The following is a 15,568-nucleotide window of genomic DNA, read 5'->3' on the forward strand; positions in this document are numbered from 1 at the left end:
CACGTTACCCTCCCGCATGCGTATCGTCCCTATGAGCGGGACTTCCTCAGCGAATTACGGGGCCCCATGCATCAACTACTATTTATATGATCCACCTTATTGAACTAATATAAAGAGACCCGCCCCTACAGCGTGCTCCACCAGAGCGTCTCCGACGCTCATGAGGCGTGATTAACAATAAGACACCCGCCCACCTCCACGTACGCCACCACCACAACGACCGAGGGCCATGGTGAGTGTCCAGAAAACCGCCCCTATGCAGAGCTCTGTACATATAAATATATTTTAAATATATTTAAAAATATATTTAAAACCCGTTGCAACCCCTATTTATATCTAAAGTGTTCCATCCTAATGAATTATCGATCTGAGATGAAGCAATTCAGATCGAACTCTACATTCAACCCTGTGGGGACCCCTACCTTCGTTTCATATACCCAAAATGATTTGCGACGGCTGAGTTGCTGAATATAATTGCCTCCCCTCCAGTGATTGGTCACTTTTTCCACTCCCCAGAATTTCAACCCTGTGGGGCTACAGTTATGAAACAAAGGAAAATTTTTAGAAACGTTATGCGTTATTAGACCTTTTTTAATATTGTTCACGTGTTTACCAATCCTCACGTGTAAAGGTCTGGAGGTCCTCCCTACGTACTGTAGACCACACTCGCATTCTAACATGTATACAACACCAATCGTATTACATGTTAAACAACAAAATCTTTACGTTTTTTGATGTTACGCTTAGTCTGCCTACATGCAGGACAGCAACCACATGCATGGAAGCCAGTCAGAAATTGAAAATCCAATTTTCAAAAAGTTTGGGAGGGTCAATAACTCCTGGAGCTAATTTATCCCTCAATGATGGAGCTCTCCTATATATAAATTGCGGGCGTTCAGGTAATGCTGGGCCTAAAATACAATCCTGCTTTAAAATAGGCCAATGCTTCTGGATAATTCTTTCAATTTTTTATATTAAACATTAAAGTGTAAGGTCATTCTCATGTTCACAGATGAACTCTGATTAGACTTGGGGGCATTCAACAGTAATGTTCTCATATCCAGACCACAAACTGTCCCAATTTCTCTATCAAGCAAAAACTTATCATACCTTCTGTAAAAACCGAGAGGCCAAAATTTGAGATTGAGAGACGTAATCACCTTCATGTGTACAAATTCGCCTTAGGCGTATAAATGGTCCCCTAGGGATATTACAAAGCCACTTACTGTGGTGGCAGCTCTCTACTGGAATGAAGGCATTACGATCTGTAGATATGAAGTAATTGGTCATCTTGACCCCATCTCCATCCTTTGATAGGTCCAGGTCCAAAAACGCTATCCGTTCTGTGCTAACATTCCATGTCAAGACAATGTTTTTATTATTGGCATTCAGCTTTTGCATGAATGTATCAAGACCAGCCTCATCACCATCCCACACCATGATAAGATCATCGATGTATCTTTGGTAACAGGCTAGCTCAGGGGGTTTGTTCTTAAATACTCCTTCTTCCTCCCAGTGTGCCATAAAAAGATTGGCTACACTGGGGGCAAACCTAGCCCCCATAGCCAATCCTCTGGTTTGGAGGTAAAACTGTTTACTGTACTAAAAGTAATTCTTTGACAAACAGAATGTTAAACTATCGATCAGGAAGTTCTTATGCCTTCTTGATAGTCCGGATGTGACTAACGTCCACTGAACCAAAGGTTAACGCATCCTCATGGCTGATGATGGTGTAGAGAGAACTGACATCAGCCGTAATAAGAAAACTGGAAGGTGAGATTGTTAAGGATTCGAGGATTTGAATGATATGCTTAGTATTCTTCAAAAACGCTTTGGTTTTACTGACCAATGGCTGGAGAAAAGTGTCTATGTACTGACCCAGCCTCAAAGAGATTGAGTCAATACCGTTCACAATTGGTCTCCCGGGCAGATTCATACTATCTTTGGTGAACCTTGGGTAAAAAATAGACTATTTGTGTATGGCAGAACAGAGGATCCAAATTTTATACTTCCTTTGCATTCAGGACACCTACATGTTTCCCTCTCTCAATCAAGAAGTGTAACTTACCCTTATACTCTAACATAGGGTCCTTGGTCATTATGTTGTATGTATTGGTATCACTAAGTAAATTCTCCTTTATATTCTTATAATATACCTTACTCAACACAACCAGACCCCCCCCCCCCTTATCCGCCAGGCGGATTACCAAATCCTTCTTCTTCAGCAACGATTCTATACCGTTCATTATAAACGAAGGATCATTGATCTTTCTTATCTTCAACAATTCTAAATCCTTCGCAACCATATTCCTAGAGACATCCAGATGTTTAGTGTCTGCATTAGGAGGATTAAAGACAGACTTGTTCCTGATATTAGAATAATGATTGGGGGGATTTTTTGGCATAACAACAGTCCTGGTAGGTGGATTTGACAAAAAATATTTTTGTAAATTCACATTAGTCTGAAACGTATTCAAATTACGAGTAGGAGCGTATTTCAAACCCCTATCCAGCACCCGAATCTCCTCCTCATTAAGAGGCGCGCCGCTTAGGTTATAAATACCGGCGCCTATTGGGGCTTTACCCTTTTGAGCTCTCCTGCCTCCTCTCCTTCCTCTCTTGTTTTTCATTTTCTTATTTGTCCCCCTTCCTGAGAAATATGTTGTGGGGCTATGCCCTGCCAACCTCCCGGATTGGGCGGGATAAAAGGCGCTCCCCACCCAGTCCCTCTCGGGGCCCTGCGAAAATCCCCTCCCCTACGAGGCCCTTGATTTTGTAATGGTGTCCATTATTGCTCTGATAATAATTAGCGTCATTACCCCTATTATCATAGAACCCATTGGATTCACCATCCTGTTGGTATTTACTCTGATGTTGATGATAACCATTATATGATTCATTATTCCTAGTGGGTGCATGATACTCATGATGTCTGTAATTATGTATTTTAATATAGTCTTTGTCATTATCATGTATGTATTTTTGTATTCAGGAAGGGTGGCTGTTTTGATGTTACAATTTCGGTTCATGGAACCATGTAAATTCATGTTTCTATAAATAAGGTAGTGGCGATTTTTCATTTGATTATCGCTATAATTTGAAATCATTAATTTTTTGTGTCTTGTTCCCTCCATGAACATGCCGGTGGGTAGAGGGACTATGTGTGCTCCGTTTGACGCTATCTGGCTCTGGTGTCCTTGTTACAGAGCTGGGTGAGCATCTGGATCATGCAGGATGACCTTGTAACCTATCTGGCGTCCAGGTTGTCATGGGAACACACAATATAGGAAGGAGGAGTCTGAAGGTTGACTGTATCTCCTGAGAAACGCCAGATATTGATCACGCCCATTATGGGGTTTGTTCCAGATGGCTTCCATGCCGCGTGGACATAACCGAGGTGATGCACGCTATGGAGGGCAGATCTCCGGACACTAACCACGCCCTTTTGGCGTTGTTTGATGTCTGTACAGAGCCCCTGCATAGGGGCGGTTTTTAGACACTCGCCATACCCCTCGGGTGTTGCGGTGGTGGTGTACGTGGAGGTGGGCGGGTGTTGATCGTTATTGTTAATCACGCCTCACGAGCGTCGGAGACGCTAGGGTGGAGCACGCTGTAGGGGCCAGTCTTTTTCTATTAGTTCAATAAGGTGGATCATATAAATAGTAGTTGATGCATGTGGCCCCCGTAATTCGCTGAGGAAGTCCCGCCCATAGGGACGAAACGCGTACGGGAGGGTACCGTCACGTCACTACAGCCACCTTTCCTGTTTCACATGTGAAATGTTTTATGCCTTGTATCCTAGAACCAGGGTTGCAGTGCTATGTTTGTAAGTAGCATTTTATTCTTTTTAAAAGAAGGTTTTTAATCAAAATGGAAAGCACTATATATGTCTCATTGATTTTACATGAACCATGACTGCATAAGAGAGTTTTCATACTGCTGCTGCATTACTGATGCTGGGTTTCGATCGTTGGATTGACTGTGAGACAGATTTGCATCTTATGATTGCCCCAGTGTTGACTGCTTGAATGACCTTTCTGTTAATTCAGAGGTCCACAGATTAAGGTGAGCGGCCTGTATCTACGGTGGTGGAAGCACAGATAAGAATGTACACTACAATACGATTGCTTTGAGCACTCTGATCACAATTGAGGAGTCTACCCTTGTCTGCTGGTGTCTTCCTTCATGTCATCTCTGGTTTTCCATTTTCAACATCTGGGACTTTTTATGAGATTTTAGCAGCTAGCTATTCTTATGCATTTTATATTTTTAATGCGGTGCACTATTTCTTTGTTTAATATTGACCCCCAGCATTGGCGTTAGTGGCCACAATCAAAACCCTCAATGTTGGTATCAGTGGTGTCAGTCGTCACAATAATAACCCCCAGCAAGTGGTGACAAAATTAACCCCCAACACTGGTGTCAGTGGCCGCAATACCAACCCCCAGCATTGGTGTCAGTGGCTGCAATCAAGACCCCCAGCATTGGTGTCAGAGACCACAATAATAACCCCCAGCAAGTGGTGACAAAATTTACCAACAACATTGGTGTCAGTGGCCACAAAAATAACCCCCAGCATTGGTGCCAAAGACAGCAATAATAACCCCAAGCATTGTTGTCAGTGGACATAATAACCCCCAGCATTGTTGTCAGTGGCCGCAATCAAAACCTCCAGCATTGGTGTCAGAGACCACAATAATAACCCCCAGCAAGTGGTGACAAAATTAACCAACATTGGTGTCAGTGGCCACAAAAATAACCCCCAGCATTGGTGCCAAAGAGAGCAATAATAACCCCAAGCATTATTGTCAGTGGACATAATAACCCCCAGCATTGTTGTCAGTGGCCGCAATCAAAACCCCCAGCATTGGTGTCAGAGACAACAATAATAACCCCCAGCAAGTGGTGACAAAATTAACCAACACCACTGGTGTCAGTGGCCGCAATAATAACCCCCAGCATTGGTGTCAGTGGCCACAATAATAACCCCCAGCAAGTGGTGACAAAATGAATCCCCAACATTGGTGTCAGTGGTCGCAATAATAACTCACCAGCAATCAAAACCCCCAGCATTGGTGCCAAAGTCTGCAATAGACTGGTGTTATTGACTACAATATCCCCATCATTGTCATTGGTGTCAGTAGATGATGCAATAATAACCCCCGGCATTTGTACCAGAGACCACGACAACAAACCATACATTGGTGTCATCGTAATTTACTAGAAGAAAAATCGACAGTTTAGACCCTCTCTCTAGGACCCTCCCCAGGCACAAAGGATTGGATTGGAGAGCGTGCAAACCCCACAGTATACCTCAGGGGCGGACTGACCATTGAGCCACTCGGGCACTGCCTGAGGGCCCTGGGCCACTAGGGGGCCACTAGGGGGCCCCATCAGGGTTGCCAGCCTCAGTAAAACCAGGGACAGTATGTATAAATCTGTGTTTTTTTTTTTTACATCTGTCTGTGTATACTGTGTGTACATGTATGTGTATACTGTGTGATTGTATACTGTGTGTGTGTATACTGTGTGGCCCCATAATCTCCTATTGCCCGGGGGCCTCATGAGTTATCAGTCCGCCCCTGGTATACCTATACCTCATACAAATCACAGCTAGTGTTGCCTAATCTGTATTTTGATTGACAGTTCACACAATGAATATATTTGCTGATCTCTTTGTGTTAGATTCTTTTGGGAAGACGGATGACCGAGAACCCCTGACAGATGAAGAAGTGAAAAGCGGTCCGGCTGTTATTGGAGGTTATATTTTTTCATATGTTATGTGTCTCTGTGAGCGACAGTGTGCTTAGTAATCTTGGGGGTATACCAGTTTTGGCACTACAACATACATCATTACCCCCCCCTCCCCCTTCAAAGCAAAAACAAAAAATGCCTGGAAGTTTAACCTTAACATAATTATAATGATTTAGTTATTGGGATATTTGTCACTTCTATCCCCACCCAAAGTTCAGCATAATAATAAATCTGTGGCAAGCGCCCAGCACTTAAGTGTTTGAGCCAAATACAATCATCACCTGTCACACTTACCCTTAACGCATTTGTTCATACACTATATCTGGCGTCTGTGTTCCTCAACTATAGCAGCCTAATTTCCCATAAGGAAAGCAGGCCTACCGGTCCTTGGTTGCCCCCGGTTTTTATACACAATGCTATAGTGCCTGGTCACCCTGCCCGGTGCAAACTGAGCAAAGCAAACAGGTACTTGTGGGTGGCAGACAGGCAGAGAGGTTCAAGGACAGTCCAGGTACAAGGCAGGCAAGGTTCAGAGTAGTCAAGGTCCAATGCGTAGTCAAAAGGCAGGCAGAGTTCAGAGAGTAGTCAATACCAGATCCGAGGTCATAAACAGGGGGATGCAAGCAGCAGAGCAGGGCAGACAGACGGAGAGCTTGAGCACGTATTGCACATGCTATCAAAAGCATGAGAGTGCAGACTTTGCTGGCTTAAATCGGGTTTGGTCTCCACCCAGAGACTGGCTGCATCAATCACATTACAGGTGGACAGGGAGAATGCATCATAGCCAAAGCCAGGATGCTGGAACCAGCAGCTATGATGGAGCAGGAGCGCTACACGCTCCTGACATCAACCTATCTGCCACCTGGGGTCTCAGTACACTATAAATGGAGCCCCAAGGTCCTTGTAGGCTTCTCTACTTAACAGAGTACCTACATGCACTGCAACACTGACTGGGAGACAATAACACCAAGAATTGCAGATATTACCATGAACGATCCACAGCTTGCTGACACTGAAGCACACAAAATAAAGGGAGCAATACCTAAGACAAGTCCCTACCAATGTACATTTTGCCCATAATGGGTACCTTCCAAGACCTTGTATCCTGTCAGCTGACATACCCAGACCAAACCCATAACTGTCCCGTCAAAATCATCCACCAAAAAGGGTAGGAGGTTGGGAAGTTTTCCCAATGCTAGCTCTATTCCGACTCTTGACTTCCTAGGATCTTCCTACCAACCATCCTCTGAAGCCCATCCTGTTCCTGCCTGACCCACCAATCAGGTAAGCACCCCTTAATTCCTAGCTACTTTATCCTACTGAAAAACCCCTCCCATGCCAAACCCCTTTTAATCCAGTCATGTTTGCCCTGCATCCATACTTCTCTTTCTTTACGCTAGGCTTAACTTCTCTTCAGGAAAGCTTGTGTCTCAACTAGGGATGAGCCGAACACCCCCCCCCCCCTGTTCGGTTCACACCAGAACTTGCGAACAGGCAAAAAATTTGTTCAAACACGCGAACACCGTTAAAGTCTATGGGACACGAACATGAATAATCAAAAGTGCTAATTTTAAAGGCTTATATGCAAGTTATTGTCATAAAAAGGGTTTGGGGACACGGGTCCTGCCCCAGGGGACATGGATCAATGCAAAAAAAAGTTTTAAAAACGGCCGTTTTTTTCGGGAGCAGTGATTTTAATAATGCTTAAAATGAAACAATAAAAGTGTAATATCCCTTTAAATTTCATACCTGGGGGGGTGTCTATAGTATGCCTGTAAAGTGGCGCATGTTTCCCGTGTTTAGAACAGTCTGACAGCAAAATGACATTTGAAAGGAAAAAACGTTATTTAAACTACTTGCGGCTATTAATGAATTGCCGGTCCGACAATACACATAAAAGTTCATTGATAAAAACGGCATGGGAATTCCCCACAGGGTAACCCTGAACCAAAATTAAAAAAACAAAATGACGTGGGGGGTCTCCCTAAATTCCATACCAGGCCCTTCAGGTCTGGTATGGATATTAAGGGGAACCCCGGCCAAAATTTTTTTAAAAAATGACGTGGGGTCCCCCTCAAAATCCATACCAGACCCTTATCCGAGCACGCAACCTGGCAGGCCGCAGGAAAAGAGCGGGGACGAGAGAGAGCCCCCCCTCCTGAACCGTACCAGGCCACATGCCCTCAACTATGGGAGGGTGCTTTGGGGTAGCCCCCCAAAACACCTTGTCCCCATGTTGATGAGGACAAGGGCCTCATCCCCACAACCCTGGCCGGTGGTTGTGGGGGTCTGCAGGCGGGGGGCTTATCGGAATCTAGAAGCGCCCTTTAACAAGGGGACCCCCAGATCCCGGGCCCCCCCTGTGTGAAATGGTAAGGGGGTACTTGTACCCCTACCATTTCACTAAAAAAGTGTCAAAAATGTTAAAAATGACAAGAGACAGTTTTTGACAATTCCTTTATTTAAATGCTTCTTCTTTCTTCTTTCTTCTATCTTCTATCTTCCTTCGGTTTCTTCCTCCATCTTCTTCTTCTTCTGGTTCTTCCTTCGGTGTTCTCGTCCGGCATCTTCCTCGGCGGCGGCGGCGTCTTCTTCCCTTCTTCTCCAGGCCGCTCCGCATCCATGATGGCATGGAGGGAGGCTCCCGCTGTGTGAGGCTTCTCTCTTCATCTCATTTTTGGGGGGACCCCACGACGTTTTTTTTTTTATTTTGGCGCGGGGTTCCCCTTAAAATCCATACCAGACCTGACGGGTCTGGTATAAATTTTGAGGGGGACCCCACGCCATTTTTTTTTTTTTTACATTTTGGCCGGGGTTCCCCTTAATATCCATACCAGACCTGAAGGGCCTGGTATGGAATTTAGGGGGACCCCCCACATCATTTTTTTTATTTTATTTTGGTTTGGGGTTCCCCTGTGGGGAATTCCCATGCCGTTTTTATCAATGAACTTTTATGTGTATTGTCGGACCGGCAATTCATTAATAGCCGCGAGTAGTTTTAAATGACTTTTTTTCCTTTGAAATGTCATTTTGCTGTCAGACTGTTCTAAACACGGGAAACATGCGCCCCTTTACAGGCATACTATAGACACCCCCCAGGTACGAAATTTAAAGGCATACTACACTTTTATTGTTTCACTTTAAGCATTATTAAAATCACTGCTCCCGAAAAAACGTCAGTATTAAAACTTTTTTTTGCATTGATCCATGTCCCCTGGGGCAGGACCCAGGTCCCCAAACACTTTATATGACCATGATATAATACCATGAATATAAGCCTTTAAAATTAGCACTTTTGATTTCTCCCATAGACTTTTAAAGGGTGTTCCGCGGCATTCGAATTTGCCGCGAACACTCCAAATTGTTCGCTGTTCGGTGAACTTGTGAACAGCCGATGTTCGAGTCGAACTTGAGTTTAACTCGAACTCGAAGCTCATCCCTAGTCTCCACCATCTAAAAACTATCATCCTATCTGCCACCTGGGGTCTCAGACCATGGACTAGATGTATATGTAGCTTTCACAAAGACACTTTGAGATTGATTTACTAAAGTAGGTGTACTTGTTCACCCAGCTAGGTGAAAGTTCACAAATAAGATGAATCAACCCCACCGTAGTGTTTTGAAACTCCAATGATACAACAGTCGAAGGTCTGCTTTTGCTGAAATACTAAGCATGTATTTAGTGCTTCCTATTCAAAACTCAAGGCTAAATTTTAAAACTTTGGGTGGCAAGTACCTTTAAATTATAAAACAAAATGTTTGCAATATATTCTGTTTTTTTATGGTTTGTTTCTTTTATCATTATACATTTACAGCCCTACTCCCACACGATCCACCAGAATCTTAAACACACTTATATATCTCGTTAATGGCCTTTGTTCTAGGCTGGAAGTTTTCACTGAACATCTTATCTTTCCTCATAGCCAGTGACAAGCCATCTATCACCGTTTCTTACCTATCAACCCCTCAGCCTTCTCCCAGCCACTGTAGTGAGAAGGTCATAACTGCCTGTAGTAAATTAATTCCTGTGCACGTCAGCAGGGATGGCAGCTGCCAAGTCCTTCACCGAGTCCTGGTGCCATCAGCAATCACTCGGGTTCTCGAGAAACATTCATATTCCAGAGGTTGGTGTCAGTCCTATTGGAAAGCTGTCAATTTGGCCAGGTATTTGATGGTCTATATGAACCTACAAAGCCTGGAGATTTACTTTTATAAACAATGAAATTTCTCTTGAGAAATGCAATTTTCTGGACTTAGGGCTTTATGGTATGCAGTCATTAAAAGAGAAGTAGGGTCAAAGTTATTTTAGCCCTACTTCTCCTGTAGGTCACAGGAATGCACTCTGTTCTGCACTCTGTGACCTATATTCAGCCGACAGCGGGCTAAAGTCCAATGTTGGCTGGCATCACTTAGCCAGTCCAGACTCTGGAGATCCTTACTTTAATGTAGGGATCCACCCGGATGCCTGATTCACTGCTCCCACCCCGTCCACAGCCTGGTGCTCCAGGGGCAGAGCAGAGAGCTCAGTGAGCTCTCTTGTCACTGATGGCTGAGAAGATTAGCTGTCTTTGTTCTCGGTTTTAGAGGTGGCGGGGGACAGAAGCAGCATCTGAGCAATGCTGCATCCACCTAGTTGCGTACGTATGTTTGTTTTTTCCCATATTTCTCTTTTAACATTGTATTAAAGTTTAATGGATAAATAATAGCAATACTTTTTTTGTAATCTTGGATAGAACAAAGAGGGGATGGACCCCTTTTCAACTTTTTATAGCTAATTATAAAAAAGTATTTTACTAGAGTAAAGTTTAGGGTGTTACCTTAACACCCCAAGTGTTACTCTGTAAATATCCTTTATAAATTCAAATTGTAAAAACTGCCTGTATTTTTCGGATAGGGCTAGGCCAATAGCATTGAAAATTGGTCTTGATGGATCTACCATAAAGTGATTTTTCCTTCACAGAAGCAGATCGATGATTGAAACATAGTATGGATGGACCCTGTTCTGAGCCTAGGGTCAGCTGGCTGCCTTTGGTGCCATCAGGAGATGCTAATCTTCATCAAGCTTCATCACGGGTCCCTTAGTGCAGTGGTTCTCAACCTCAGTCCTCAAGTACCCCCAACAGGCCATGTTTTGGGAATTTCTCTTAGAACAAATAGCTGTCCAAAATACCAAGCCATTGACTCTGATTTAAAGCACCTGTGGAAGATAAAGGAAAACCTGCAAACATGGCCTTTTGGGAGTACTTGAGAACTGAGGTTGAGAACCACTGCCTTAGTGCATTCTGCCGTGATTTTATTAAAATTGACTGCTCCAGCCCTGAAGAAGGGGGAGTTTTCTTTTCCCTGAAATGCGTTGGCGTAGCTTATTAATTAAAAATTCCTTAACGTGAGATGAACTTTTGTACCAGGTGCTCCTCCATACACATCCAAAAATGTGAAGTCTGGGAATTTTTTTTAGTAGAAAGGTTGTTCTTTGTTCTTTGAGATCCTTAGACCTTCCTTGTAGCAGGTGTTTACTGCTGCATGTGTTCCCTTTAGGGAGATTAACCCTCTCCAATTGGCCTTATTAGGGATGAACTTGTGTTTCCATTCTCTGTTCAGTCTTTCCACTCTCTGTTCAGTCCGTACCCATGTTCCACCAAACCCCGAAAGTCAGCTGTGGCCAATAAGCAGTGGGTGGGGATTCCACACCCCACAGCTGGATGTATACAAAGGTGTGGGGGAGCTCTTGACATCATTAACCTAATATTGCTACTAACACTACCCCTTTTTGCACCAAGATATCTGGGATAAAAAGTCCTCGGACAGCATCTCCTGCTTCATTTCCAATGTTTCCAAGTGATGATGACTGTAAATATGCTTTAACAAGGCCACGTGGTGATATATATAATGTTTGTGTTTCCTTTGTAGGTGTGATAGCGATAACGATATTCGTAATTTTTTGCATTGCGGCAATAATGATCAAGATCCTTTACCAACATAAAAAGACACACAGCAAAAGCCAACCTAAGGAGAAAGAGTATTCCGGAAACATAGACTATCCCTACCGAAACGAGATGGACTTACAAAACACAGTGAGCGAGTGCAAAAAGGAGTATTTTATTTAATAGACTGGATTTCTACAATATTATTTTCTCCTATTTTTTGGGCTCTTTTTAGCTGATTCTTTACAGCCTTTTCCTTGGAAAAGAAATACACCCGACACAGGAGTGGACTTCGCTTCCTTCTCATCAACATCGTTGTGGCTAATTCGGCTGTTTAAGCAGCTCGCCCTCAGTCCTACAATCAGATCCACCTGTGAGCATGGTTTCTTATTCAGGTTTTTATGGTCTTAGAATTGGATCACCTTCAGACTTGGTTTGTGGTTCATATGGTCTACTCAACGCAATCTCCAAAATATGTGCCTCACAGTCTTCAAGAATCAAGTCTGCAACTGCTGTTACGAAGCAACCCATACACAAGGTTCCAGCGCCAACGATGGATTTACCTTTTTGGGTTGGGTCACCAAAAAAAGATGGTGCCCTGTGGATGACAGAGACCTTACCAATAGCGAGTGATAATTATGGCAAATGTTGTAAGCGCAATGGTGCCACCTGAAAATGGTTTGGACCAAAAGTCCTTCTGCAACCTGGCACTGAAGAAAACAAAAGCCGTTGCCGATATATTGCCCAATATGGTATAATATTTCACTCATACACTTAGGCAAATATATACATAATATTTAGGAAAAGTAAGCTGTGTAGTCCAGTCTAGAATTTTAAAGCAACAATCTCATATTTGCTAGCAATGGTAAGTCGTTCTAAAGGACAAAAAAGACTTTTCAGAGTTTTTGTTCCCAGTTATTATGATATAATGAAGCAGATAGCCATGAAAAGAGCGTTCTGCATTACAAAGTATTAAAAAAAGGGAGGCCACTTTTGTTGACCCTCAAGAAGGTGAATGAGTCTGTGGTGACTACCCAAACCACTTATATAGCTGTTTCATTGAGGTCATTGATGCATACCAGTCATTGGCCCTGGTTCAGCAACATTTAAGTAGCACTTATAGCACTTTAAAGTGTTCTTAAAGCATGCTAAAGTGGCTTCTTAATCAATATTATGCCATTTTAGCATGCCTTAGGTGCTCTATAGCACATCTTAAGTGCATAGGAAGCGTCATGTATTAGGGCCACCATGTCATGCATTCCATTCCATTTTGTCAAGAAAGAAAACAATCACCAACCTGACTATTATTAAAGTGAAAGTTCCACCTAGAGATACTTCATGAACAATAAAAAAACCATGTAACTCATGTACCTTTATAAATGCATAGCACCATGCTTGACTTCTGTCCTTGTTCCAGTTGTCCAGGAAACAGCATTGGAAGCTGTCGGATATCTATTAGCCACAAACATGCAACTTGTGATGTTGTTCAATCCCTCCATGTCTTGTGATTGCAAATTTGACTGGAAAATGCTTCATTTAAGTCAAAAAAATAGCACGAAGGGGGGACTGAGCTGTGCTATGAGTTGTACAGTATGTTGTCTATAGTAAATGGCCAGCATTTACCAAGGTACATGTGTTATATGGCTGTTTAATCAGAGTAAGTCTAGGAGTAACTTCATCTTTAATCAGTGCCGTTAGCTGCAACCTTTGTATTCTTAACCCCTGTTACAGGAGCTAAATGAAGTAACCATTTCCACCAGCTGAAAGGTTTATTATCAATGGCTGGGGAGTTCATGACCACTATCTTGTGAAAAGAGTTTGAGTTATACTTCAAATGGACATTTTATACACGTGTGGGAAACTTAGCAAATGAATGCAAGTGACAAGGACAACACATACAGAGCTCAGTTACATACAGTACCATTCGGAAGAACAAGTAAAGGTATTTGGTCTCATAGACAATATACAATTATTTATTAGATACTCCTCTTATCCTGACAAACAATTACACAGAACCTTCAATACCCAAAGTCAGACATTTCATCAACACAGCCATACTCCCTCTAAACACAGTGTTGCCCAAGACACAGTTAACCCCTTTCGGCCCACCCCAATGTCCCTTTAAATAGTTCTGGGGAGGGGGGGGCAGGAAGGATCTGCAACTGCAATCAAGTTGATTGGCTGTCACAGTGGTCACATGATTGGCTACTGATCATTAGTGAAGGCCAAGAGCAGTCTTTGCATATTCCAGCCACAGGTTCAGTTTAATTATTTTAACAAGGCTTTAGGTCCTCTTTAACCCTCTGCTGCCGAGCCCCGCCATCCAGTTAACCGGGTCTGTCTGGGAGGCAGGAAGGACTGCCTCATAATGTGACCACTGTGATTGGTTGTCACAATGGTCACATGATTGGGCACCAGTCCCACCAGCTCCTGATTAATATTAGAGACTGGGAGTGGTGTAAGACAGCTTGGTCACTGTGCTGGGAGCACACAGTGAGTGCACTCTTAGCACAGAAACATCGTCCACCCAGTGACGCATATTTAGGGCATGTCAGTGTTAAAACCCACCCTTTTGATGCCACAGGTACAGTGGGGCAAAAAAGTATTTAGTCAGCCACCAATTGTGCAAGTTCTCCCACTTAAAAAGATGAGAGAGGCCTGTAATTGTCATCATAGGTATACCTCAACTATGAGAGACAAAATGTGGAAACAAATCCAGACAATCACATTGTCTGATTTTTGAAAGAATTTATTTGCAATTTATCATATGGTCAGATGAAACCAAAGTAGAACTGTTTGGTAGAAACACAACTCGTCGTGTTTGGAGGAGAGAGAATGCTGAGTTGCAACCAAAGAACACCATACCTACTGTGAAGCATGGGGGTGGCAACATCATGCTTTGGGGCTGTTTCTCTGCAAAGGGAACAGGACGACTAATCTGTGTACATGAAAGAATGAATGGGGCCATGTATAGTGAGATTTTGAGTGCAAACCTCCTCCCATCAGCAAGGGCATCGAAGATGAAACGTGGCTGAGTCTTTCAGCATGACAATGATCCCAAACACACCGCCCGGGCAACGAAGCAGTGGCTTCATAAGAAGCATTTCAAGGTCCTGGAGTGGCCTAGCCAGTCTCCAGATCTCAACACCATAGAAAACCTTTGGAGGGAGTTGAAAGTCCGTGTTGCCCAGCGACAGCCCCAAAACATCACTGCTCTAGAGGAGATCTGCATGGAGGAATGGGCCAATATACCAGCAACAGTGTGTGACAACCTTGTGAAGACTTACAGAAAATGTTTCACCTCTGTCATTGCCAACAAAGGATATATAACAAAGTATTGAGATGAACTTTTGATATTGACCAAATACTTATTTTCCACCAAAATTTGCAAATAAATTCTTTCAAAAATCAGACAATGTGATTGTCTGTACTTGTTTCCACATTTTGTCTCTCATAGTTGAGGTATACCTATGATGACATTTACAGGCCTCTCTCATCTTTTTAAGTGGGAGAACTTGCACAATTGGTGGCTGACTAAATACTTTTTGGCCAACTGTATGTGTTACGTGGGTGGCAAGAGGTTACTTATTGATTTTTGCTGGTGGATTAAAGTGGATCAAAACATTCTTTATCACAGTCTATAACCATGGCCAAAAATTTTGAGAATGACACAAATATTAATTTTCACAAAGTCTGCTGCGTCAGTGTTTTTAGATCTGTCAGACGTTACTATGGTATACTGAAGTTTAATTACAAGCATTTCAATGTGTCAAAGGATTTTATTGACAATTACATTAAGTTTATGCAAAGAGTTAATATTTGCAGTGTTGACACTTCTTTTTCAAGACCTCTGCAATGCGCCCTGGCACGCTGTCAGTCAACTTCTGGGC

The 15,568-nt window shown here is 43.1% G+C and overlaps 1 protein-coding gene across 1 annotated transcript in view; it reads left to right on the forward strand.

Moving 5' to 3' along the window:
* LOC141147242 (contactin-associated protein-like 5) overlaps positions 1 to 15,075 on the forward strand; it is a 585,111-nt gene extending 570,036 nt beyond the window's left edge. Inside the window, exons 23-24 of the mRNA XM_073634434.1 lie at positions 5,686 to 5,760; positions 11,665 to 15,075. Coding sequence (XP_073490535.1) covers positions 5,686 to 5,760; positions 11,665 to 11,861 — 272 coding nt within the window. The 3' untranslated portion in view covers positions 11,862 to 15,075. The remainder of the gene's footprint in view (positions 1 to 5,685; positions 5,761 to 11,664) is intronic.
* The last annotated feature ends 493 nt before the right edge of the window (positions 15,076 to 15,568 follow it).

This window comes from Aquarana catesbeiana, linkage group LG06 (assembly GCF_042186555.1).
Source record: "Aquarana catesbeiana isolate 2022-GZ linkage group LG06, ASM4218655v1, whole genome shotgun sequence".
Classification (NCBI taxonomy): Eukaryota; Metazoa; Chordata; class Amphibia; order Anura; family Ranidae; genus Aquarana; species Aquarana catesbeiana.